This window comes from Pollicipes pollicipes, unplaced genomic scaffold (genome assembly GCF_011947565.3).
Source record: "Pollicipes pollicipes isolate AB1234 unplaced genomic scaffold, Ppol_2.1 Scaffold_1600;HRSCAF=1878_pilon_pilon_pilon, whole genome shotgun sequence".
NCBI classification, from domain to species: Eukaryota; Metazoa; Arthropoda; class Thecostraca; order Pollicipedomorpha; family Pollicipedidae; genus Pollicipes; species Pollicipes pollicipes.
In genome coordinates this window covers 14,093,153-14,117,517 of record NW_023595962.1, presented here as the reverse complement: position 1 = coordinate 14,117,517, position 24,365 = coordinate 14,093,153, and the positions used below count along the sequence as shown (strand labels likewise).

General features: G+C 55.3%; 1 protein-coding gene and 1 pseudogene across 1 annotated transcript; one reads left to right on the top strand and one right to left on the bottom strand.

The window, feature by feature from the left end:
- Positions 1–31: 31 nt before the first annotated feature.
- LOC119106180 (histone acetyltransferase KAT8-like) lies at positions 32–11,620 on the top strand (annotated as a pseudogene).
- Positions 11,621–12,728: 1,108 nt separating this feature from the next.
- On the bottom strand, positions 12,729–21,403 carry LOC119106080 (uncharacterized). The gene is made up of 7 exons (XM_037229712.1): positions 20,361–21,403; positions 18,481–18,599; positions 16,959–17,037; positions 16,096–16,304; positions 15,443–15,587; positions 14,549–14,715; positions 12,729–13,517 (listed from the first exon to the last, which is right to left on the bottom strand). The coding sequence occupies exons 1-7, from the start codon at positions 21,318–21,320 to the stop codon at positions 13,403–13,405; spliced, it is 1,794 nt and encodes a 597-aa protein (XP_037085607.1). The 5' UTR covers positions 21,321–21,403; the 3' UTR covers positions 12,729–13,402.
- Positions 21,404–24,365: the final 2,962 nt, after the last annotated feature.

Sequence of the window (24,365 nt, the reverse complement as noted above, 5' to 3'; positions counted from 1 at the left end):
GAACAGCGGTGCGGCTCAGCGGTAAACTTCAGCCTGCGTGGTCGGCCGACAGGTGGCGACATGGACGCTCCGGACGTGCTGGTGGGCAGCAGCTACCTCGTGCAGCGCGCCGACCACCAGTGGCGTAAGGCTCAGCCCTCCGACCGTGCTGCTCCCTGACGGCGGTCTTGCGATGGGTTGGGACCGGGCCTCTGTCGTGCTCAGCCCTCCGACCGTGCTGCCCCCTGACGGCGGTCTTGCGATGGCTTGGGACCGGGCCTGTGTTGTGGCAACAGCCAGGCAGTGATCAATGTGGAGCTTGCCTCTACCATGGGCCTGGTTCACCGACCTGGTGTACCCTCTGTCACGTGGGCGTCGATCCGGGACCCGCGTGTAGGTCGACGCTACAGCAGTGCCCGGTGTCTTGGCGTACCCGCGGGTGTGTCCGCAATCAGACAACAATGCTCCGCTCTTCTGCACAAAGACCATGATCTTTCAATATCATTCCGCATTTGTGTTTAAGGTGGTGGTTAAGGTGTTTAAGGTGGTGGTAATTTGTTGTTAAGGTGAGGTGGCTTGTTTCAGTGTTTTTTTTAGGGGCATGGTTAGCTTGCTCTCTAAGAATAGTTAAACCATTTGATGTTTTTTTTTCTTCAGTGAGGGGCGAGTCATCAGTTCTGAAAACGTGTGAATTCCTAGAATGTTTGTTCTTGTCTTGCAGATGATATGTTTATTTACCTCACTTTATCAAGTCCATTTTGCATGCTTTAAAATTGGGGTACATTGGCAGGTATGAATATGGCCAAATATAGGTGTGGGCTTATGTCTTTTTAGTCAAAGGTTTACATGCAATGATATACAAGTGCAATTAGGGCCACATTTGCCCTTTATTGTCCTGTTATTTCTTGCACTGACATTCCAGTTTGTGATCTTGGCTGACATGGTGACATGACTTCACTGACTGACATTGTGCCACAATGACACTGACTGATGTGGTGACATGATGGCACTGACTGACATGGTGACATGACACTGAGTGACATGGTGACATGACAACACTGACTGACATGGTGACATGACTTCACTGACTGACATTGTGCCATGATGACACTGACTGATGTGGTGACATGATGACACTGACATGGTGATATGACAACACTGACTGATGTGGTGACATAACGGCACTGACTGATGTGGTGCCATGATGACACTGACTGACATGGCGACATGATGACACTGACTGACATGGTGACATGACAACACTGACTGACATGGTACCATGACGATGCTGGCTGGCATGGTGACATGACGATGCTGACTGACGTGATGACATGACAACGTTGACTGACATGGTGTCATGACGACACTGACTGACATGGTGCCTGCGCAGGACAGGTGTGCGAGCCCCCGGCTGACGCCCCCCCCCCTCACCCCTCTTCCGGCAGACTCAGCCGTCGTGCTGCAGCAGCGGGCGGCCGGCCCTAGCGGCGACCTCGAGTACTACGTGCACTACGACGGCCACAACCGGCGCCTGGACGAATGGGTCACGGCCGGCCGGCTCAGGTGGGAGCGGGGGAGTGGAGGGAGGGGTTCACGGGCGGGTCGGCTCAGGTGGGCCGCCGATGGGCTGCTGGGGGCTGCTGGCCGGGGACGCCGCCCAGCTGCCGGCCTGGCGCCCGTGAGAGCAGCGGGGGCGGAGCGGGCCGGTCGCTGTGACCTCGGTGGCGCGGTCAGGAAGGGACATGTGGATTGGCTCTGTCTAGCGCGTGGGCTTGTAAACGCATGGATGTATGTGCCTCGCCCCTGTTGCGGCTAGGGTTTGTACAGGCTAGTTTAAAAAGGAATTATTGGTTTTCGGAGCGCGTCAGGTACATGTTATCAGAAACCATTCGCTGTGTTGGTCTCAGTTTTGGTGTCAGGTGCGTAAAAAAGGCGATTGCGCGAAAAGGAATTCGAACATTAGACGAAGCCATTCCAATCACCTTAGACAGGACACGGAAATTTGCCCACAACTCATTGTTGCGATGGCGCCATTTGGGTGAAGGATGGTGGAAGTCTTCGAGCCTCCAGCGCTCCTAGCGATCTCGTAGGCGTGTGCAGTGTTATACGCTGGGCAAGAGCCCCAACTCGTCGGCTCCCTGCGTCGGTCCTCCGGCCGGGACTGTCGTGATCAGCTGCCGAACGCGAACGAACGTGCGACTCTGTGACGTCGTGCCGTGTGCTTTCGTGACGTTACGCCCTATGTGGTTATGTGATGTCACACCGTGTATTTCTGTGACGTTACTCTGTGTGTTTCTGTCACGTCGCGCCGTGTGTTTGTGTGACGTCACGCCGTGTGGCACTCTGAGGTAAGGCCGCACGCTTCTGTTATGTCACGCCGTGTGGTTCCATGGTGTTACGCCGTATGGTTCCATGGCGTCCCGCCATGTGGTCCTGTGATGTCACGCTGTGTGCTTCGGTGACGTCACAACGTGCCTGAGTGGCCTGCTGCGCCGCAGACGGCGCGAGAGCCAGCCGGGGCGGGCCAGGAGCGGACCGCCTCCTCGGACCCGCTGCTCGAGTCGGACCGCAAGATCACGCGCAACCAGAAGCGCAAGCACGACGAGATCAACCACGTACAGAAGGTGGGTTGGCGGCGGCGGAACGACGCGGCGCCGGGCCGGCCGGGCCGCGGCCGCCACCCGCCCACTGCGAGTACGTCCAGCCCACGGCGGGTCTGGCGTGTGGACTTGCCGCGTGCGGCCATGGCTGCAGCCCCGCCCCGGGGGCGCATTGAAGGTGGTGCTGTCGCCGTTCTCTGCACGACTCTACGCGTGTGGCAGTGCCGCTGATGATGCGTTTTGCATGGCGTGAGAAGGCCATCAGCAGTGGATGTGACCTAAAATTTGGACGGGTTGGCGTGACCATGCGTGACTGCGGTGTGACCGTGGCGTGACTATGGCGTGGCCATGGCGTGAAAGGCCATCAACAGTGGACGTGATCTAAAACTCGGACTGGTTGGATATCGGGAGACAGCAAGCAATGCTGAACCCGTATTTGTATCGCGGTTTTCCACAAAAGTCGTGCGTAAGCGACGTCGTTGGTTACTAGTTGTTTCTTGGTCGGTGGTTCGTCTGGCTGTGCGGCGAATCGCAAGGTTTGCTGCGGGTGGTAGGTGGTCGTCATGGCAACGGTAAGGCTGTGTCGCCGCGCGGAGCTGATCGCCGTCTGCCGGCAGAGCTATGATGAGATGGACCCGACACGGCCCGCGCTGGAGAAGGAGCATGAGACCATCACCAAGGTCAAGTACATCGACAAAATACAGGTGGGCGCCGCTAGAGAGCCTCCTCTAGTGGTGGGCACGGTCGCCGACGAGTACCACCTTCGTGTAGTGGTGGGCACGAGTCGCCTCTGAGATTCCGCTGTGGCGGTGGGGGCGCGTGTTCTCACTGAGAACCTCGTGTTGTGGCGGACGCCAGTCGGCGGGTCGCCATTGGTAACCGCCGTGCGATGGTGCAAAGGAGTCGTCGCTGACAGTCCTTCCCGCAAATCGTGGGTTATTGAGGTGCTGCCAATGTAGATGGCGTGCTGCGAGAGACGGGTGACGGGAGCTCTTCCATGTTGTCCTGAAGCACGCGCTCCGCTCAAAAACGTGCCGATCCCGTCAGCGAGCAGTGGGGCAGTTGGCGTCCCCGTCATCCGTCCCTCCCTCCAACGCCTCCTGCCGCCACAGCAAGCTTTTTTCTTCGTCAGCAAGATCCTTCCATCGGTCTGAGTGCCGTAGCACCGTGCTCTGCCTCCAGATCGGGCAAGTACGAAATCGACACATGGTACTTTTCGCCGTACCCCGGGACGAGTACATGAAAGCAGTCCAAACTGTACATCTGCGAAGTACTGCCTCAAGTACATGAAACAAGAGAACAGCATATCGCTTTCACTCGGTCAGTCTGGTAGGCCTGAGGCGGCGGGAACAGGGCCTAAATATTTTCGGGCCGCTTGCCACTGTACCCTCGCGCATGCCACTGTGCCCTCGCACATGCCACTGTGCCCCCGCGCGTGCCACTGTACCCTCGAGTGTGCCACCGTGCCCTCGCGTGTGCCTCGAGCGTGCCACCGTGCCCTCGCGTGTGCCGGTGTGCCCTCGAGCGTGCCACTGTGCCCTCGCGCGTGCCACTGTGCCCTTGCGCGTACCACTGTGCCTGTGCTTGGCTTCAGCCTGCCTTTCCCCTATGAATGACATACCACGCAAGGGTGCAAGCAATTGTTTTCGGTTGTTTCGTCTCGTTTCGTTTTTGACGCAGGCTTGGCGGACGTGAGGTGAACTTAGCAGGTGTGCTTCCCTCGTTCCCGTGCCGCACCGTAGGCTTGTCTGTGATATCCACCATACGCCTGTGATGGCTCGTTGCTCCTGTGTCAGTGTTCCACCATGTTTCGGGACAGTTCCCGTTCATGTTGTGTGCATGCTCTATGCACCATGTTTCCGTGGGTTTAGCATCATATGTCCTTGTGTAATGCACCATGTGCCCGTGGTTTTGTGCGCCATGTGTCCATGTGTTCTGAACCATGTGTCCATGTGTTTTGCAACATGTGTTTGTCCTCTACACCATGTGTTGTGCACTATGTGACGATTGGTTCTGCATTATATGTCCATGTGTTATGCACCATGTGACCATCTGCTCTTCACCATGTGGCCATGAGTTCGGCACCATTTGTCGGTTCTGCACCATGGGACCATGTGTTCCGCACCACGCGACAGCTCAGCACGCTTGTAACCGTACCTCGTCCTGTGCATCACCCGCCTTCTGCGGCCGTGGCAGCGCCGTCCCGGTCGCGTCTACCGCCGGCAGCGCCATCTAACGGCGTGCTCCCCTGGCTGTCGTTGGCAGGGCGACTGCAGCTGGCGCCAGCCACCCGGCCGCGAGATCTACCGCAAGGGCACGCTCTCCGTATACGAGGTGGACGGCGCTGATCACAAGGTTTATGGTAAGCAGCAAATACGCTCAAGGTAATATATATATATATATATATATATATATATAATATATAGATACATAAAGAAGACATTGCGATTGAATGGTTGGTAGCAACGAAATGTCTAGCTTTTGGGTGTTTTGTGGCCAAATGTTCCCGGCATGCAACGCTGATCCTAAGATGGCCACCGCACGCTGCATCATACTGACAATAGATTTTGCGCGTGAGTAGATGGCAGTATTTAAAAGCGATTCTACAACGCCAGCGTTGTGGTGCCGGCACCGGGGGTCGATTCATATCGAGCGCGCCAGTTGGCCCGCTGGAGTGGTGGCCATCCATGGCCAGGGAGAGGCTGCACAGCCGGTCTATAGTTAACGCGTTTCTGGTTTGGTTGTGGGCACTGAGCTCTTGCTTGTTGGCCCTGGTCGTTGTTTGGTGCGCTTGTTGAAGGTCTGGACTGGCCTCAGTTTTTTATACATTGGAGTGGATGGATCATTTGAGTGTGCTCAGACCATCTCTGTGAAGCCAGGAGTTAGTCGCTTATACGGTCGCGGTAATGACTTATTGTTGGCTGCCGTTTTGTGCGGGCGGTTATTGCAACTATTGGAACATTAGAAAGTGCGGCTTAATTTTAATACAGCATGACCATCGTCATTTAAAGTTAGTGATTAGTTAGTGGTCAATAGTGGTTAATGGTCAAGTGGTCAAAGTGGTTAATTTGTCACTTACCCATCGATACAGGTCAGAATATGTGGCAAGCGTATTCAAACGAAAATTTCCCGGTCTTCATCGTAGACTCTTGCCTATTCTCAGATTTAGAAATAAATACCTTCTTTCTTTGTCAGAATGCGCTCTGTTTCTAGCAAATGCGCCTACTCTCGCATTGGTCAGCCACCCCAGAACACACTCTGATCGAGGCGCTGCGTTATCAGGTCAGAACCTGTGCCTTCTGGCCAAGCTGTTTCTCGACCACAAGACGCTGTACTCGACGTGGAGCCCTTCCTCTTTTACATCCTGTGCGAGATCGACAGACAAGGCGCCCACGTAGTGGGTTACTCTCCAAGGTTAGCGGCGATGAGGCGGGACGGTGGGCGGTCCCAGACTGATGCGGCGGGACGGTGGGCGGTCCTAGACTGATGGGGGGGATGGTGGGTGGACCCGCCCCGACCTTGCACTCGGCTGTGCAACTTGTGTTGCCTCCTCGGTATGGTTGTGATGCTGTCATGGAATGTCCGGCCATTTCCCAGTCCTGCATCCTTTTTTTCTCTGACCCGTTTTTCTGTCCACGTTTTTTTTTGCGCGCATCGTGACTGTCACGTTAGTAGCCACCATCACGTGTCGTGCGTGCGCTTTCGTGAAGTGAATGCGTGCTGACATTTCCTGCGACGACGTGTTTATTTCTTCTTTGCCCTGTGATGATGCACCCGTTCGATGCAGCCCATGCTGCTCTGTTGAACCTCCAGTAGGACGGCACAACGACACTTGACCTCCGGTGGGCACTCTGGCCTCACCAGAGACGCCGTCGCGGTGCGGACCGCCACGTGGCGAGTCATCTGGTTCTCGTGCTCGCTCGTCCGTCCGAGGCTGGCGGCGTCGGCGGCGGCACCTCCGCCCCTCCTCTCCAGCCCGCCGGGCCTCGCTCGTCACGCCCCCCCCCCCCCCCCCGCCTGCCGTAGGAGAAGGAGTCGCTGGAGGGCAACAAACGTGGCATGCATCCTCGTCCTGCCGCCTTACCAGCGCAAGGCTACGGCAAGCTGCTGATCGCCTTCAGCTATGAGCTCAGGTGAGCTGTATGTGATGTGAGATGCGAGGGCGAGAGGTGAGATATTAAATGTGAGATATGGAATGTGAGAGATGAGATATGAGATGAGAGGTTAATGTGGGAGTTGAGATATGAGAGATGATATGTCAGATGCAGGTGTGAGAGGCATGATGTGAGGTGCAGGATGGACAGGCGAGATGCGAGAGGTGAGATATGAGAGGTGAGATGTGAGATGCGGGTGCACCACGGCTCCAGTGGGCCGGGGTGAACTTCGTTAGTTCTGCGATTAGCTGAGTCGGCATGGACTCAGTGGCAGCTGGTTAGCGTAAGTGATCAGGCGGCCCACATGGTGAGATGCAGTGAGCATGAATGTCAGTACGAAAACGATGACCTGGCGTGCTCCGATGAGGGTGGTGTAACCCGGGAACCCAGGCCTGGAATACAATCGTCAGCTTCTGCTGTGGTGAACCCAGAAAGAAATCAGGATGCGAGGCGAATGAAATGGGCACGTGAATAATCAATTTCGTTTTACTCGCGGGTCGCGAATTAGTTATAATTGATTCTACCTAAGGGTGCTATCAATGTCGGACTTTGCCTCTATTCGCACTCAGGAACGAGATTCGGAAGAGGTCACATGCCGTCACTGCCACCATTCACCCGGCACCATGTCGTTACAAATTCGCCCGTATGTGCGCATGCGCGCGGCTGCGCGTAACTTCATGTCGCTGTGTCTGTGTGTGTGTGTGGGCATGTGCGTGGTGTGCACGGGCACTCGTCAGTACGCGGCCCCAGCCATCGTTGTGTCACCACCTCCTCATGTGTCACCGTCTCTCCGTGTGTCACCACCTACCTGTGTCACGGCCTCCCCGCGTGTCACCGCTTCCCGTGTGTTACCAGCCTCCCCGCGTGTCGCCGCTCCCGTGTGTCACTGCACTCCCCATGGTCTCACCGCTTCCCCATGTGTACCCCCTCCCCGTGTCACCGCTTTGCCGTGTGGTCACCGCCTCCCGTGTGTCACCGCCTCCCCGCGTGTCTTTCGCGTGTCACCGCCTCCCGTGTGTCGCCTCCTCCCCGTGTGTCACCGCCTCCCCAGGTCTCCGCCTCCCCGTGTGTCACCGCTCCCCGCGTGACTCCCGTGTGTCACCACCTCCCCGTGTGTCACCGTCTCCCATCGTGTCGCCGCCTCCCCGTGTGTCACCGCCTCCCCGTGTGTCTCCGCCCCTTGCCCGTGTGTTACCGCTCCCCGTGCGCCACCGCCTCCCCGTGCGTCACCTCCTTCCTGTGTGTCACCGCCTCCCCGTGTGTCTCCGCCCCCTTGCCCGTGTGTTACCGCCTCCCCGTGCGTCACCCGCCTCCCCGTGCGTCACCTCCTTCCCGTGTGTCACCGCCTCCCGTGCCACCGCCTCCCCGTGTGTCACCGCCTCCCCGCGTGTCTCCCGTGTGTCACCGCTCCCGTTGTGTCACCGCATCCCCCTGTCACCGTTTTCCCGTTGTGTCACCGCCTCCCGGTGTGTCACCGCATCCTCCTGTCACTGTTTTCCCGTGTGTGCACCGCCTCCCGTGTGTCACCGCCTCCTGGTGGTGCCGACAGTAAGCAGGAGGGCGTCTGCGGCAGTCCTGAGAAGCCGCTCTCCGATCTGGGCAAGCTCAGCTACCGCTCTAACTGGAGCTGGGCGCTGCTGGAGGTGCTTACGAGTACAGGGACATCGCCAACCTCAGCATCCTCAGGTGAGGCCTGCCCAGACTCCCCCGGCTCCCCCGACGCCAACTCCGTCCACTCAGGCGGGGAGCGTGTTTCGCGCGATCATGTGGGCCGCTACTGCTTAGGCGATCCGCCGTAGGCTGTCAGAGCATTGTTTGCAAAGTTTCGGCTGGCTCCGTTAGCGCCGCTTTTTTAGAACTGCAATTTATCGTTGCGATGAGGGTACAGATTTGCGTTGTGTGCTGGGTACTAAGGTGAAACACGATTTTAAACGTGCTGCTGGCAGCAGTTCCATAATCCAGAATCGCGGCGTCCGTGTGATAAAAAAACCGATGCGGTCGGCCGTTGCTTATTCCATTACGTATGCAGAATGTCCGTTTTGATGCGTGAGTATGCACATCACATATTTTACATACCCAGCATAACAGATGTGGGAATGATCGATATGAGGTGAATTGCATTGCGAATGGTGCGCACACCGACGCCCAGGCGAGAGGGCGCCAGTCCAGTTCTTCCCCTAGCATTACAGGGCATTGGTTATTGTCAGTGTGTGTTGTTCAGCTTGTTCACTCGTGTATTTGATTGCATTTTCTGCGTTTTCCCGTTCTCAGTGACGTCAGCAGTGTTTCCCGTTCCTAATGACGTCAGCAGTGTGTTCCCGTTCCCAGCGGCATGAGCGGTGTTTTACCGTTCCCAGTGACGTCAGCAGTGTTGCGACCGCGTGCTGTCATGTTTCAGTGACATCACTTCCATCGCGCTGCCGGACGTCATCACGTCCCTGCAGTCGCTCAACATGCTCAAATACTGGAAAGGTATGCCGTCGACCGGCTGCGAACCGTGTCACCGAACCCTGGGCGGAGCCGTCCAGCCACGCCAAGGAAGCATACTTCTGCCATTGTTTCGAGAAAGCCATGTTGCCAAAATATCAGCCTAACTTAATCTCTATTCTCCTGTTTTTTTCCGAGGAACAAGGCCTATACTACGGTCTTATCAATGGTGCAAACGATTAAACGACGTAAACGTGCTTCAAAATACACAGTCATCGGCGTTGAGTCTCCGTTCTCTCCCGCCTTAATGTGCTAGTCTCCGGTTGTTTGCTGGGGCCCCGTCTGCTGTCCGCCCTGTACCCCTGCGCGCGCGCTTCTGTGAGCTGGGCGGCGGGCGCCGCTCTCGGGCTTGCTGACCGGTCGCCGTTGGCGCCGCCGGCAGGCCAGCACGTGCTGTGTGTGACGGCCGAAGCTGATCGAGGACCACATCCGGTCGGAACGAATTCCGCCGGCCCCGTCTCTCGTCGACACCGGCGTCTCAGGTGAGCTGGCCGGGCGTGATGTGACGACCCGGCGTGACGCTGGTGCGGGGGCATTACGGGACGTGACGGCCGGCTGTGACGCTGGTGGGGCATGGTGTGATACGGGAGGGTGGCATTAGGCGGTGACGCCGGTAGGCATGGTGTGATACGGGAGGTGACGGCCAGGTGTGATGCTGGTGGGCATGGTGTGATACGGGAGGTGACGGCCGGCTGTGACGCGGTGGGCATGGTGTATACGGGAGGTGACGGCCGGCTGTGACGCTGGTGGGCATGGTGTGATACGGGAGGTGACGGCCGGCTGTGATGCCGGTGGGCATGGTGTGATACGGGAGGGGGCCGGCTGTGACGCTGGTGGCATGGTGTGATACGGGAGGTGACGGCCGGCTGGACGCCGGTAGGCATGTGTGATACGGGAGGTGACGGCCGGCTGTGACGCCGGTAGGCATGGTGTGATACGGGAGGTGACGGCCGCTGTGACGCCGTGGTAGGCATGGTGTGATGATACGGGAGGTGACGGCCGGCTGTGACGCTGGTGGGCATGGTGTGATACGGGAGGTGACGGCCGGCTGTGACGCTGGTGGGCATGGTGTGATACGGGAGGTGACGGCCGGCTGTGACGCGGGTGGGCATGGTGGTGTGATACGGGAGGTGACGGCCGGCTGTGACGTGGGGCATGGTGTGATACGGGAGGTGACGGCCGGCTGTGACGCTGGTGGGCATGGTGTGATACGGGAGGTGACGGCCGGCTGTGACGCCGGTGGGCATGGTGTGATACGGGAGGTGACGGCCGGCTGTGACGCCGGTGGGCATGGTGTGATACGGGAGGTGACGGCCGCTGTGACGCGGTGGGCATGGTGTTGATACGGGAGGTGACGGCCGGCTGTGACGCGGTGGGCATGGTGTGATACGGGAGGTGACGGCCGGGTGACGCCGGTGGCATGGGCATGTGTGTGATACGGGAGGTGACGGCCGGCTGTGACGCTGGTGGGCATGGTGTGATACGGGAGGTGACGGCCGCTGTGACGCTGGTGGGCATGGTGTGATACGGGAGGTGACGGCCGGCTGTGACGCTGGTGGGCATGGTGTGATACGGGAGGTGACGGCCGGCTGTGACGCGGGTGGGCATGGTGTGATACGGGAGGTGACGGCCGGCTGTGACGCTGGTGGGCATGGTGTGATACGGGAGGTGACGGCCGGCTGTGACGCCGGTAGGCATGGTGTGATACGGGAGGTGACGGCCAGGTGTGACGCCGGTGGGCATGGTGTGATACGGGAGGTGACGGCCGGCTGTGACGCCGGTGGGCATGGTGTGATACGGGAGGTGACGGCCGGCTGTGACGCCGGTGGGCATGGTGTGATACGGGAGGTGACGGCCGGATGTGACGCCGGTAGGCATGGTGTGATACGGGAGGTGACGGCCAGGTGTGATGCTGGTGGGGATGGTGTGATACGGGACGTGACGGCCAGGTGTGACGCCGGTAGCGGTGTGATGCGGTGTGACAATGGTGTATGACACCGTCATCGGTGATATCTCACAGGACGTGGCGCTGGCATTGTCGGCTAAACGATTCAACCGGTGTTGTGACGGCGTGTAACCGCGTGTCGTGGGTTATAACCCTGACGCGCCAGTGACGTAACGGTGCGACTTGTGCGGCAGCGTTTCGAGTACAGCAGTTCAGTGACGGCGTTGTGTTGCGGGCATCGAGGACCGCGGACACGTGGCCGGTGCCGTGATTGGTGTCAGTTTATTAACGTCTGCGCTGGCGGCTCTGACATGGCGCATGTCAGACCGATGGCGCGTGTTGATGGTGCGTGGTAGCCGTCGTCGTCACCGATCATGTCGTGTGTGTCGTGACCGAGTGTGTCGCGTCGGTCAGCGGTGTTGCCAGATCTGCTGATGTTCACCTCGTCCCGATAGGTGGGTGCCACCCAAGCGACTGCCTCGGAGAAAGTAGCAGGCGTCGGTGTCGGCGGCCCTCGCGGTGCGGCCGCTACGACAACGGAGTCGTTCCTGCGCCCGCTTAACGGAGTCACTTCGGGGCGGTGCGGATAGGCGGCGAGTCGGTTACCTGACTCCCGACTCGCCGCGGTACGCTGCTGTCTGTGGGTCCGTCGCTGTGTTTATATCGGAGTCACTGGGCTGTCACGCGACTCTGACTCGCGACAGTGAGTCACTGGCGCGAGCCAGAGTCGTCCCCCGCTCGTTGTCACGAGTTATTGTCATTTCATTGTCTTGTCATGCGACGGTCATTGCATAAATACATCCCACCGTGTCATGGATCGAGTTTTGGCGAAAGCTGAAGGGCGTGATGTGCCATAGGCTAGCGCTTGGACTAATACACGTTACGCGATTGTAACACGCATGCGCACACACACGCATGCACGCACAGGCGCAGCCAGACATACGCGCTCGCATACGCAACACGCATGCGCACACGCACGCATGCACACACAGGCGCAGCCAGACATAGCACACGCGCATACGCAGTGCCTCTGAAACGGCCACTGTATTGAATAGAGCCGCCGTGCCCGACGACGTGGTATTAGAGCCATCGTGTTGCCACTTCCCGTCTTTCGTCACAAGCGTCAGAGAGACTGGAACATGGGATCAGGAGTGCGGTGACCATGTTAGTCCTGCTTGGTTGTTGTCCGGAACACATATGCAGCTTTAAGCCATGTCACAATAGGTAAGCTGGTGTTCTTCAGTGCATAGTTGCGTCTTACCCTGTTATGTCCAATTTACGCTGGGGTTGTTTTCTGTTAGGTATACAAAAAACCAGCTCCTTAATGGAGTTGTGGCGCTGTCACGGCCATATCCAATCAGTTGTCTAAATGCACCAACGAATGAACACTAGGCCTAGCTCACGCGATGCGCGATGAGTGCTCCGACCCCCCAGGACAACACGCGGGAGACGCACTTATAACTGAGGCGTGCGTCTACTGTAGGCATGGCCATCCACATGAAGGCGATGGCCAGTCTGATGTCCCCACCGCCTGCAGTACTGCAGGAAGCTTTTCAGATTAATGTCCCCGAACAAAGTAGCTGACATGTCAGTGCTCCTGCTCAGTTTGATGGCTAGTCAGAAATAAGCGTGTCGAGATTTAGAATGTATAAGCCCTTGATTAGAGTTGGTACGAACAGGTAGCATTTTGGTAATGTAACGCAGGGTTCCATTTTGCCCGATTACCTTTGCCATTTTGCCCGATTACCCTTGCCATTTGAACGATGCTTATCCCAATGACGTGGGCTGCTTTGATAGCATCTGTTCCACCTCCGCACCGCTCTTTCACATTTAGGCCTATCACACTTCATTTATATAGTAGGTGTCGATACCTCAACTTCGTTCAGCTGCAGAACCGAAGGTCTATGTTTGGAATGGGAATACAACCGCCGTCACATAAGCGCTTCACGGCGAGGTTACGAATCCACATGATTTGAGCTATGACGCCTCACTCGAAGAATTTAGAGCAGAAAGACACGCTTCACAGACTGATTGACATCTTGGATCGTCCAGCATGGTGAGGCGATCATGGAAACAAAATGATAAAAGGTGCTAAAATAACACGCCGTTTGAGCTGTTTCTGTAATCCATTGCTATTTATCAACGGCGTCATGGTGGATGAAGATTTGGTGCTTGGCCAGGTAGCTTTCGAATGGCCCATATAGATGTCGCCAGTGAGGCCGTCGGAGACCGAGCCACTATTCCTGCTTCAGGTTCTCCTCGCTGCCGGGCTCTGTGCCGGCCACCGGCGTGGTGAATTCCGTTTCCGCCTTTTCGTAGCCCTCGTCGTCGTCCTGCGCCGGCTTCTTCACTCTGCGGGCGAAGATGTCGAGTGACGACGGTTGCATGACCGCCCGTCATCCCTCGAAGACAAGGCCGCGCTCCGAATAGATACACATGGCCTGCGCGGACGTCCACTGTCCCGTGGTCCAGCGGCCTGCCCTAGTCTAAGTGACCGTTAACGGGCGCCGAGTGGTTAGAGTAACGCATGGCTGTCTGTTCACGGCCTTCGAGCGTGGTCTGAGATGCAGTCGGGACTCCCTCCTGACTCCAGTCAGGGGGAGCACGGCACCGCGCGTGTCTGGGTCCCACCAAGCTCCTTAAAACAGCCAGAGAGCCGCGTCTGGGATAATCGCTCCCAAACAACAATCATCCACATGGCTCCGGCATTGAGATGCGTCGGCGTTGCGCGTCGCCATCCAGCGCATCACCCTTGACAAGTATGTGGAGAGCCCTTATCGTGTGGGTCGCGCTACGTTAACTACACTGCTCTGTCTAGAATCGAGGGAGGCTTTGAGGCGCTCTGGCGTGAGCTGTGAGCGTGAATCCTGCTCCACCTTACAAGGAAGCAATACGTCACATCCTACAGACTACCCTTTGCCGGCGGTGAAAGTGCCCCTGCCCTCCCCCTCCCCACCTCCCATCCCGAATCTGCCAAGTCGGTCGCTGTTCAGGCCCGTCAGATCCTCACAATCGTAGCCCACTCATAGAGACTGACGTAAGCCACAAGGCGCGCCTCTCTTCTTATCCCCGACTCTCAATCTGACCACATTCCGCGTGGAACAGCTCGGGCCAGGGATAGGACAGGGATAGGGCAATGATGGGGCAGGGATAGGGCAGAGATAAAGCTTGGATAGGGCAGGCATAGGGCAGAGATAGGGCACGGACATGACTGTTGCACGCTCTTTGCCCCTCTCCCCCATCAGAAATGACCGGGAAAGACTGAAGGCGCTTTGACCGTCCTGAGACCCGACCACAAAACAAAACACTTTGTGTGGCGTTGGCGACCCGCCGCTGTCCTGGCCCTGACCCCATCAATGCCCTGACACGTGGCGCCTGCTCACAAAAAGTAGTAGAGGAGGTAGCCGGCTCCACCCAACATAGCCAAACTGAGCAGCAGGGCCAGCACGAACAGCACGATCTTCTTCGTGTTGTTGTTGCGCACTGAAGCGAACCAGTCGTCCATGGGATGCTTGGGATTCATCCACATCTCGGTCGTACCCTTCACGAGCTGCGAAGGCGAGGGATCACGTTAGGGGGCAGAATAACTCCGGGTGTCACGTGAGACGTTTTAAAAGGATCATGTCTGTTAGAAAAGGTTTGCTGTGCTCGCACTGGGACGAGCGGAAGCTTACGACTCAAAAATATAACTTTTCAGCCTGCACGAGTTCCGCACAACTAAAGCACTGGCCCTATTCATCTTTGTGTTCAGCCATGGGGCTGCGTACTGAAAGTACACAAGATGAAAGTATCTACCGCTAACGTGAACACACTTTCCATAGAGCTCATGCTGTGACCATGTACCTTACATAATACCTTTACAGAAACGTTACAGTGCAAGGATGATGACATTATAATTTTGGCGAGAAAGCATACGAAATTGGTCAGTAGAGTGTGCCACAACTTTCTATGCATCAAACTAACCCACAATTTGTGTGCAGACCCAAAGTTTGTTAGCACCAGGATGGGTGACAAATTAGGTACAATTTCTATCGGGAAGACAGGAGTGGAGGCAGGGGTCAGGATAGTGGGATGGGGGCGAAAGGTAAATGCGACGAGGAGCAAATCTTAAGGCATTCCGAAAGAGTATCTCCCTCCTGTAACATCTCCAAAACACAAGTATTTGCCTGCCTAGGCACAGTTTTTGTTTTTTGTTTTTGTTTGTTTCTTGTTTTTTGTTATCGGCTACCGTCGTAGAAGCCTAGCCATGGACGGATGGCTCATGCCCGCCCACATACCGGCGGATCAGGCCGTTCGACAAGCTTGGGCGGCGGCTTGGCCGGCTTGGAGCCCAGCGTGTAGGCGGGAGCCAGTTCGAACCGTGTGGTCAAGGTCAGCTTCATTGCGTGCTTCAGCTGCCGCGGGATCCGCTGGGAGAGGTACCTGGGGAAACGTACCGGTGCTTGGAATGGACACTGGAACCGACGGCGCATTGAATGGGGCCCGGGCCCCATTCAATGGTTGAATGGGGCCCGCTTAACTTATCACGCTGTGGCTGTGGGTCGTGGAAGTATACAATCTTGTCCTTGGAAATTGCGCTCTGTGAAATGAGGCCGTGTAATTTGAAGTGACTATTATGTGTTGAGAAACACGCCCAGCATTAGGGATAACCAAGGATTATTACTGTATAATGACACTGTAAAAGTATTTACGCATCTCTCACCTCATCTCATCGGGAAACCATCCACATTCCAAGGAAAGGCACCTATGTCAGCGATAACTGCCCACACTTCCCGAACGCCCACATAGGAGGGGCTCAAAGCAGGAGGCATGCGCATCACTGCTTGCTATCGGCCCGTCCGGCCAACGAAGTAACGGAGGTGGGAGAGGGGCGCCGCTGGAGGAAGGGGGAGAGCAGGACCAGCTTCGAGCGCCGTCACGCCGTCCCTACCAGTCCCAGTAGATGTAGGCAGTGAGCGCGCTCGTGTTGCTCCAGATCATGTAGGGCCGCTCCGGCGGGAAGTAGATGGCCGAGAAGCACTTGGTGCGCAGCTTGGCCTGGTCCGGGCCGTGGGAGTGCACGAACTTGAGCGCCCTCTGGCAGTCGCCCTTCTTGTCGATCAGGCTCTTGGTGACGGCCGGCAGCTGCTGCGTGAACTCCTGTCGGCCGGCGACGAACACGCGTCAACACGTTACGATCGCCGCTTGTGAACGTCGGCGAACACGTCGGCCGTGCGCATCTCGTGACACTGCCGAATAAAAATCACGAATATAGCTGTCGTCGCTCTGCATTTGCTGTTAAAAAAGAAAGGCGTTGGAATCACGAGCGGAGCACGATGAGAACAGTTGGTGTGACAAGGCTGCCGAAAGGGCGTCTCGCAGTGGCAAAATTTTGCTTCGTGAAAGATAGTATAGCCACTGCCACAACTGTCATACCGCGGCCTCTTCATGATCGGGTTTGGACAGCAAACTGTGCCGAGCCTGTTTCGCTGGTTCTGACCGCACTGAACGTTCGAGAACTCCGTTGTAGACAAAGCGAGCCGTCTTGCCCTTAATGAGCCAGTAACGGTCAAAGCCATAACGCGGCCGACTGGTAGTGCTGGGACTATCCTGGGCGAGCAAAAAATTACGGGCGCAACCCGAACAGAACTGGACGGAGCGAAACGGGACGGATAAACAAGGGACGGGACGGCACCGAGCCGAATGCAGCCGGACAAAACAAAAGAAGCGAAACGGAACGGATCGGCGCGGCACGGCACGGCACGGCACGGCACGGCACGGCACGGCACGGAACACAACGATCAGAGCACTCACGTCCGACTGCCAAAGTCGGGACGCGTTCACGGTGACGATGGCTCTCTTCTTGCTCGGGGGTGCCCAGATGAACGTGCACCTGTGGAGGCAGAGAACGCTCAGGTCATCCTGCGGCCTCAGTTGGAACGGGCACTTTCAGATTCGATCGTGTGCAGAACCCACCGGCTATGTTTGCTTACATGCGCCGGTCAGCTGTATCCTTGGTGGTTTATACCCCCCCCCCCCCCGCACCCGGGCGCGAAGAAACGCTACCTATCAATCTACCCACCGATCGGCATTTCGGCCATATCACTGATCGATGCTTCTGAGACGACAGAAATAAAGCTAAGAGACATCCCTGCTAAACGTAACGTAGCTGATGATGCATTCATTGGTCATGTTTTGAAAAAAAAAATTTGCTTCAGGTCGTATCAGGTCACTTGGCCACAGCGCCGATTTTTTAGCGCTTGCAGAACATTTTTGCGCCGCATACCAGTTGTTCACATTCCAAAGCCAGTAAAGGACACCTTTGAGCACGAAATGGGTAAATAATGGCGGCCTGTCGCCATGCAGGTTACCTTTGACGTGACAGTGGCCCTTGCAATTTTAGCTGATATTAATCACACGTGAATAATTTATTTGACCCTTGCTTAGGTCCACGCCTTCTTGCTCTGATTCCGATTTTCAACATGTTGTTATGCCTATTTGGTTGGAAAAGTGTTATGCTATATAATTGAAAGTTTTGGTTGTTGCTCCATGTGCCAGCACATTAGGGATGGCCTTACTTGCCGGGTCAGCAGTTGAGGTTACCGAAGTTACGGGCATAGTTGAATCCTTAGACACCAGACCATTCACCGGTGTTTGCTTCCCGGCTCAAACTTAATTTGAGATTAAATGGCGAGAACGGTGTACATACCTCCATTCCCCCTCCAGCGTTGCGAATCAAAATAGCCCCCCCCCCCCTCTCGAAATACGGTTTAATAAGCAGCAATCGCAGTTATTGTCCTTGCGAACAGCGGCAATATCGGGCTTGTGAACTCCGGTACGTGTGTGTAGATCACACACGTACCGGTGTGTGTAGATCAAATGACACATTTGATCTACACGTATAACATGTGTGACGTATAACGCATGTGAAGGATAATGTACGTGGTGTTTGACGTGCGTGGCATATGACGTATGTGACGTGTGACATATGTAACATTTGGCTGTATAACGTATGCCGGTGTGATGCATGACTGTGTGACGTATGGTGACGTATGACATATATGGCGCAGGGCATATGTGACATATGGCGTGTGTGGTGCCTGCCATGTGGAACGTATGGCGCGTGTGACGTATGTCATATGGCATATGTGGCATGACGTATGACATGTGTGACATATGACATGTATGACGTATGACGTATATGATGTATGACGTATGACGTGTATGCCGTATGGCACGTATAACTTATGACGTACGGCGTGCGTGACGAATGATGGGTGTGACGTATGGCACATGACGCGTGCCAGCCTGAGCTGGGATCGGGGCGGTGGCGTACCACTGTTTGGAGACCCAGACGTCGGGCGCGGCCGCCAGTCCTCCCGTCTTCCTGACATTGATCGGCGGCTGGAACAACGCCAGGAGCGTGTCCTGGTCCTGCGTCAGGGCCCTCGCCTCCTGCCGATATCAGAGCCATGCGTGACGTCAGAGCCAGCCGTGACGTCAGACGTGATCATGCGTGACGTCAGAGACGCGGGTGTGACGGGAGGCCAGTCACAAGCGACGGCGGCTAGATGTGACGTCACTCAGAGGTGATGTCAGATACAGGCGATGGGCGAACGAGTGGAGCAAGGTCGCCCATTGGTGGGAAGTGACGTCATGACCACCGATGACCTGGGAAAGGCGAGTGTGGCACGGGTCAGTCATTTGGCGAGAGGTAACGTCATGGCCACCGTTGACACAGCAGAGGCACCTTAAACGCTCGTGGGACGGGGGGGGTCATCAAAGCACGTCATCAGGTTGTCAGAGGCTGCTTTTAAATCACTGAGAGCATGGTGGTAGACTTGCTCTGCCTGAGTGGCCAACATGCCTACACATTATGTGAGACAAGGAAGAGTTTTCCTATCACAGGTGACGGCTGCTGTACGTTTTTTCGAGCTCACGTCGCGGTCAGGTCGACCACATTTCGCGTCCAGAGGCCTGATAACGCAGCTGGGTGATAGAGACGCTCGGCAACGTTGCCAGAGACACAGCCAAGGTTTTCCTAGGCGCCAGGGGTGCTTTCTCCGTGAGCAAGCACCGCGCCGCTTTTTAGCGTTTTGTCGGGAGCCACCAATGGTGAAAAAGGAAAAATGCGGGACTTAATGGAAATCATCCCCCCCCCCCCCTATCGGCTGCGCCCGTGGTAGAGCCGGCAGAAGCTGTCGTGGGAAAGAGCCGTTGTCGATGCCCAGCATTAGCTCATATGTCATAGTCGGATATGCGTCACGAGACCCCAGACACCAGATCGCGTCTTGCCCAAGCAACGGCAATGCAAACTAGACAAAAGCCTATAGATAGGCCGATGAGGCTAGATAACGCCATCAAACGGTTTACCAAAAGAGAGACGTGCGAGACATCAGGCACTGACGTGTTACTTACGTCTTGGGGCCACCGACGGCTTGAATTTCGACTACGTTGCCTGCTATTGACCTGCTCCGTTGTGCAGCTTGAGCAAAAACACCGCGACTACGTCTCGTTACACAAGCCTTCGCTCTTTGTCGCACTGGACATTAAGCAACACATTGAGCCACACCTGCATAATGAATGGGTTACTGTTGGAGTTATAGTCACGTATATGTGGATGTACAACTTCACAGATGGAGAAGGGTGAAAAAGTCGCCGTGGTAAAGCGGACGGGGCCAGTACATTGCGAAGATAAAACTAACATGTCAGAAATATGTCAGCTTTGATGAAGGCTGCTGTGACTGCTACCGCGCCTGTCCTTTTAACCGCGATAGTCCGGTTATGTGTAGGTGAATTGTGGGAAAAAACCGGAGTGGTAGCAAACACAGACCAATGGCCATCGGGAGGCAGAAGAATAAAGTGAGCCTATGGGTTCGCTATCATAACCCAAAGTGCATCTTGTTGTTTTCCAGGCCAGTTACGTTAACGCCAGTGCCGCGCCAGCAAAGCACTCACTGGGGCGCCGATAGCATAGTGGTTAAGTTGCGCGTCTGGGAAATCAGGGGTACGGCGTTCGGTTCTCCGCGGTGCATGCCTGCACTGCCAGGGTGAGTGACAGGCGACGCCACACAACCTCAGCAGCTGAGTGCGTCACAAAGCCCAAATATGAAGACGCCGACGAAGCCCTCACTGCCACCACCACTCCAGACCTAACCAGCACCCTGGATGCGGCCAAAGGCTCGCTCCAGCTCGAGGCACAGCGCCCCCACTCGCCTTGTCAGAGAATATCTCGCGCTCCTTGTAGATGTAGGAGCCGGCGCCCATCGGAGCCAGCACGTTGCGCCCGCGCTGCTGGTGCAGCTGACCGCGCAGCTTCTCCACGTGCACGTCGCCGCTCTTGGTGATGAAGCCGAAGCACGAGGCCTTCGTGTTGAGGTACTTGTACTTCATGAAGGTGTTGTCCTCGCAGAACTGACCCTTCAGGTCGGAGTACGGGCAGAAGCACTCGCAGCTCACCGGGTCCTCCGGTCGGTTGTTCAGGTCGATCAGCGGGCTTGACGCGATGAAGCCCATGTTCTTGCAGACGCCGTCCTTCTTGAAGCACTTGGCATTGGAGCCGCAGGTGAAGAAGAGCCGCATGCGGTAGAGGTCGTTGCCCGTCAGCTGCAGGCGGAAGTCGCTGCCGTACTTGGAGCGGTCCAGCCGCACCTGCTCGTAGATCTCCTTGGTGACAGTCACCGGACGCGGATCGAGCGGGTTCGAGTACTGGAACGTCTCCGGCACCAGCACCGAGCCGTAGTCGAAGATGCCCGTGCTGAAGGTGGCCGTCTTCATCTGGTACACCTCCTCCGAGGTCTTGCGGCAGTGGTCGAGGTCCTCGAGCAGCACGGGGTACTCGTCGCGCCACTGGTCGCTCTCGAAGTAGCGCTCCGAGAGGCCGATCTCGACGTTCTCGAAGTTGACGGTGACGTGCTCGTTGCGGTCCGGCTCCTGGATCGGGCTGCGCGCGCCCAGCGACCGCGCCACGAACGCGTGGATTTTGCCCGGACCGCAGCTCCGGAGGTCGTCCATCGAGATGACGTTCATCTTGTACTCCTCGTTGTAGATCATCGCGCAACCAAACTGGTCGGTGATGCATGTTGATCCCTTGAAGTTTATGCCGTTGGTTCCTTTGGTCAGACTTGGGTCGTCGGGAGGACATTTGATGGGCTTGTCCAGTGCCAGATCCTTCATGTTGTAACATGGAACGTGCAAAAACCACTCATCGATTACTTGCTGAAATAAATACTTCTTGTAAACTGCAAGATTTACATCAACATAGTACCTATACACGAATGATTTCACACCATCATCGTACATTGGACAAATGTCTGGAATAGTAAGATCCATGTAAGGTTTTATATCGGCATATGGTATTTGGGAACCATACGTCTTGCCCTTTTTCACCGCCGCCCACATTTCATTGAAGTCCTTTAAGCTGTTTGATAGATCCTCGGGTGCCCCATCGATTGGATAAAACACGCACAAAATGAAAACCGCGGCCACCAGCGTAGTTTCTACACGGGGGCTTTTCTTCCTCATGATCTCTACGTCAATTTACTTTCTTTACATAATGCAACACACTAAAATAAAAAGTTTCGCCTGACTTATGAACTGAACGAACTGCACAGGAATGAAGGTACACAAATTTTACAATGCCTGCTCGTTTTCTTTCGTTGGCACTTGATAATGATATGGTAGGCACTTTCATCACGGCGTTAAAAAGTCAGTACCAAAAGCCTCATTCCTCGTAGCAAAATCAGGACAGTGGAAAGATAGATGTGTTGATTTTTCGGTAACATGCCCGACCGAAACAATTACCAGTAGTTATATTATACCAGTTTTGGGAAAGGCGTGTTGCCGAAACATCCACGCATCCAGCTCTTCATTCTCCTGGTTTTTCTACGAGGAATCAGGCTATTACTACTGTCGCATCTTTACACCATGTTCCTCGCAAATGCACTTAACAGCTTATGTGTTGAAAAATCGGTAATTGCGCTTTGCAGAGATGGGGAACGAGGCATGAATGGCATACATATAAGCGAATATTATCAAGTTGAGTACGTAGCATAGACTAATCCATGCGAACTAATTTTTTGCGGCATGTTCGTCGCGAATTCTTTGAAAATAATTGCCTTTAAGTGAATGGTCCACATTTGATGATATTCAGGCAAGCATCAGATACGATGAAATAAGCTTACCTGTGACTTTTGCTATACTTTAAGTGGAAAAGATTGCTCTAGACAACGTTTTTCTTTTCAGTAGCTATCCTCCTCAACACATTATTGTTTTATTGCTTCGTGGAACGTATGTATGACTTTTGAGGTGTTACCGAACTGGCCGTGCGAAATTGCCACCCTAGCAGGCGTTTACTTGAAGTACTTCAATATCCCGAAAGGTGGCCGTAGCGGTGCTGGGTGTGTTTGCTGAACCAAATATCGTAATGCGCTCGTGTTTGGCCCTTTTTGGTGGTATTCTTGTATATTCATCCGTGAGCTTAAGGTGTTACTTGTGTTCACACACTCGGTTATGGCGCTATTCTCAAGTTATTCGATTACAAGTCTATCTTTGTATTATCTTGCGCCTGTGTTCAACCTCTGGTATTTTGTAGCACAAAACGTGAAGAAATTTGCACAACCCGCATAACACTGGCTGCGACTTAATTGACATCCGCTATATCTGCATATCGTGCTCACAACACCAGATATGAACGACTCGACGATTTTATTTTTATCGATCTTGATCGTGATATGGCTAATGGGGTGGCAAGATCTGAATGGCGCAAGGCCATGTAATAAGGTATGATCATCCAGGGATTTTACCGGCACTTTTCCTTCACCATTACAGTGACGTCACAAAGTCACAGCCTGGCATCACCGTCAGCATCACCTTCGCGTCTGCTACACCGGTGCACCTACTAACAAATGCATCTGGCGATCGCCACAGGGCACTTCAAGAAGTACTATGAGGAAATATAACAGGGTATTTTTGTCACGCCTGTTGTAAAACAGCGAAGATAGGCCTAGGAACTACGAACATATGTGTCATGGCACTCCCAGTTGCTGAGGATGCCAAACATTGAGTCTATGGCGATGCATTGAAGTCGGCCAGCCTACAGCTGCTTAAATGCAGGTTAGCGAACCTACCCAAGGTCCAGCCACTGCCAAAACGAGAACTGAGCGGCACCAGGATCATCATCCGACCTGTCGCGTTGAGCCTCAGCATTATGCATAATAGCGCGCTGGGTTGCACTGGTGTGCGATTGAGGCAGTTTGAGACGACGGAAGTAGTATGCTGCCTGGTAGAACATAGGACATTGTGGACATTGCACATTGCGTCAACTATTCCAAGAAACCTCTGAAGGTCGTGGCGCATGGCGTTAACCAAGATGATATCCGTCACGCCATGCAGCCAATTTATCGAACACGCGTATGACCCAGAATTCGCTGTATTTTACTAAAGCGATTCTTGCACCCAGCATACACTTCATTGTGCACACTTGGCGACGACCCAAAATAAACAGGGGGAACGGAGAACACAGCTATAGACAACACAGCATAAGTCCGGAGTTACGCGACATGATAACCAGTCTGAAACAACCCAAAAGTTTATGTGCGAAGGAACCGTCTATGCCTCAGACAGACACACAAGCATGCAAGACAAAAAAGGCAAAACGATGCTTATTTAAGCTCAATTTCATATGCTCATATAAGCAGCTGTCCACCTGATGTCGCACCTGTTTATCTGCGCGCCTGGCAGCAGCTCGCTCAGCCCCAGCCTGATTAAGCCATCTGAGGTGCAGATGGATGCGCGTCCTCACCAGCTTCCGAGCAATCCGCTTGTCCAGCGCAGAACCTTCTCGCCAGGAGCTTTGTGGGCGGTCCAAGATGCCCATGTCTTGGTCCATGCCTCAGTCCATCACTAGTTGGAATACAATCCCCAAAGCCTCGACAACGTTCGTCCAGGCCGGCAAAGGCACCAACAGACCACCCTGTCTAATCGTCTGTATCCAGCTGTCTGGCACACAGCTGGGTGGTGCCTCTCGGGCCGACATTCCCATACTTGGATCGAGGTGTTTGCACTTGGCCGCCACAAAGCCCACAACGGAGGCCAGCACCTCGTGCTCGATGTGTGTGTCCTAGTCCATCTCGTCGCCACAGCGGGGGCCATTTTCGGTCCTCTCGACGTCACCGCCATGGAGCTTGCCTTTGCCCGACTCGCTGAACCCGCCGTTCTCGT

Coding starts and splice junctions, on each gene's coding strand:
- LOC119106080 (XM_037229712.1), bottom strand. CDS start 21,320: ATGAAGGATCTGGCACTGGACAAGCCCATCAAATGTCCTCCCGACGAC. Junction 14,716..15,442: donor TCGAACGGCCTGATCCGCCG/GTATGTGGGCGG, acceptor TCGCCTTCGCAG/CTCGTGAAGGGTACGACCGA. Junction 13,518..14,548: donor TACCTCCTCTACTACTTTTT/GTGAGCAGGCGC, acceptor CTTCGCCCGCAG/AGTGAAGAAGCCGGCGCAGG.